Below are 1,469 nucleotides of genomic sequence, written 5' to 3'. Positions count from 1 at the left end.
ATTTATGTTTACTTTATAATCTCTGAAACAGCTGCTGCAGCTGCTTTGATTCTGGGAGTTTGTAAATGCTGAGTCAGCTACATTTCACCTCATTATTTTGAGTACTAACCTTAAAATGTGTTGGTCTGAGGCAGTCTGCAGGGACACGTCCCCTCCTCGCAGGGACACGTCCCCTCCTCACAGGGACACGTCCCCTCCTCGCAGGGACACGTCCCTCCTCGCAGGGACACGTCCCTCCTCACAGGGACACGTCCCTCCTCGCAGGGACACGTCCCCTCCTCGCAGGGACACGTCCCCTCCTCGCAGGGACGCGTCCCCTCCTCACAGGGACACGTCCCCTCCTCACAGGGACACGTCCCTCCTCGCAGGGACACGTCCCCTCCTCGCAGGGACACGTCCCTCCTCACAGGGACACGTCCCTCCTCGCAGGGACACGTCCCCTCCTCGCAGGGACACGTCCCCTCCTCGCAGGGACACGTCCCCTCCTCGCAGGGACACGTCCCCTCCTCACAGGTCCGCTGTGCAGAAAACTGTCTCAGTGAAAACTGCAGGAAACAAGTTGATAAATAATTAGTTGTTTAATCTGAGAAAAGTGGTTCAGAGCAGAATAAAGTCTGAGCTGACCTCTGACGGGTCCATCTTTAAACTGAAGAACTGATGTCTGGTTTTTGTCCCCCCCTCCAACAGAGATTTATCGCATCGTCTCCCAGAAGCAGATGTCGGAGCGCCAGGAGAGCGACATGTCTCCCAGCAACAACGTGGTCAACATCCAGGTGCAGCCCACCGAGAACAAACCAAAGATGCAGTGCTGTCAGAACATCTAGCCCAGCTGTGGACCTGCTCCCCCCTCCCCTCCCCTCGTACCTCCCCTAACCCCGCCCCCTCAGAGAACAGACTATCCAGGTGTGGAAAGATTGAGCTGCAGATTAAAGCCTGCACTGAACTCCACCTGCCCCCCCAGTAAATAAACCTCTGTATAAGACAACAAGCCCCGCCCCCTCCTGTCTTTAGGCTACTGCAGGACAGCAGGCGTCTCTCTGCCCACCTTAGTTTGCTGGTGTAGGTGCGCTGAGCTGTCACAGAACAGTCTTATATCTGAATGTSATTCCTTTTCTTTCTCCACCTGTTTGAACGACTCGTCTCGTGTCTTCTTCATATTTATCAGTCTGAAGCACATCGACCTGAAGCTTTCCTGTCGCTGTAGCCCCTCCTCTGTAGTGCAGTGTGCAGACAGCGGGGGTGTCCTGAGCACGCACGCTGGCGCCATGTGTGAGCGTGACCTGCAGGGGGCGCTCTGCTGCCTGACCTGTGTGTTTACAGAGGACTGAAACAGACAAAAATCATTTATTCTGCCTTTAAATTCTGTTAATGTTACATATTTCTGTTAGTTTGTATTTTTGTTTAGGAAAACTTTTTTTTAAACTTTAATAGATTTTCATTTTACATTACCAACAAATACAAACATACTG

At 52.5% G+C, this 1,469-nt stretch overlaps 1 protein-coding gene across 1 annotated transcript in view; it reads left to right on the top strand.

Annotated features, from left to right (window-relative positions):
* LOC106532906 (ras-related protein Rab-11A) overlaps nt 1-1,132 on the top strand; it is a gene marked incomplete in the record, with an annotated part of 3,436 nt that extends 2,304 nt beyond the window's left edge. Inside the window, 1 exon segment of the mRNA XM_014029074.1 lies at nt 688-1,132. Coding sequence (XP_013884528.1) covers nt 688-824 — 137 coding nt within the window.
* Nucleotides 1,133-1,469: the final 337 nt, after the last annotated feature.

The sequence above is a fragment of the Austrofundulus limnaeus genome, unplaced genomic scaffold, assembly GCF_001266775.1.
Source record: "Austrofundulus limnaeus strain Quisiro unplaced genomic scaffold, Austrofundulus_limnaeus-1.0 Scaffold848, whole genome shotgun sequence".
NCBI lineage: Eukaryota > Metazoa > Chordata > Actinopteri > Cyprinodontiformes > Rivulidae > Austrofundulus > Austrofundulus limnaeus.
This window is presented reverse-complemented; position numbering and strand designations above follow the sequence as displayed.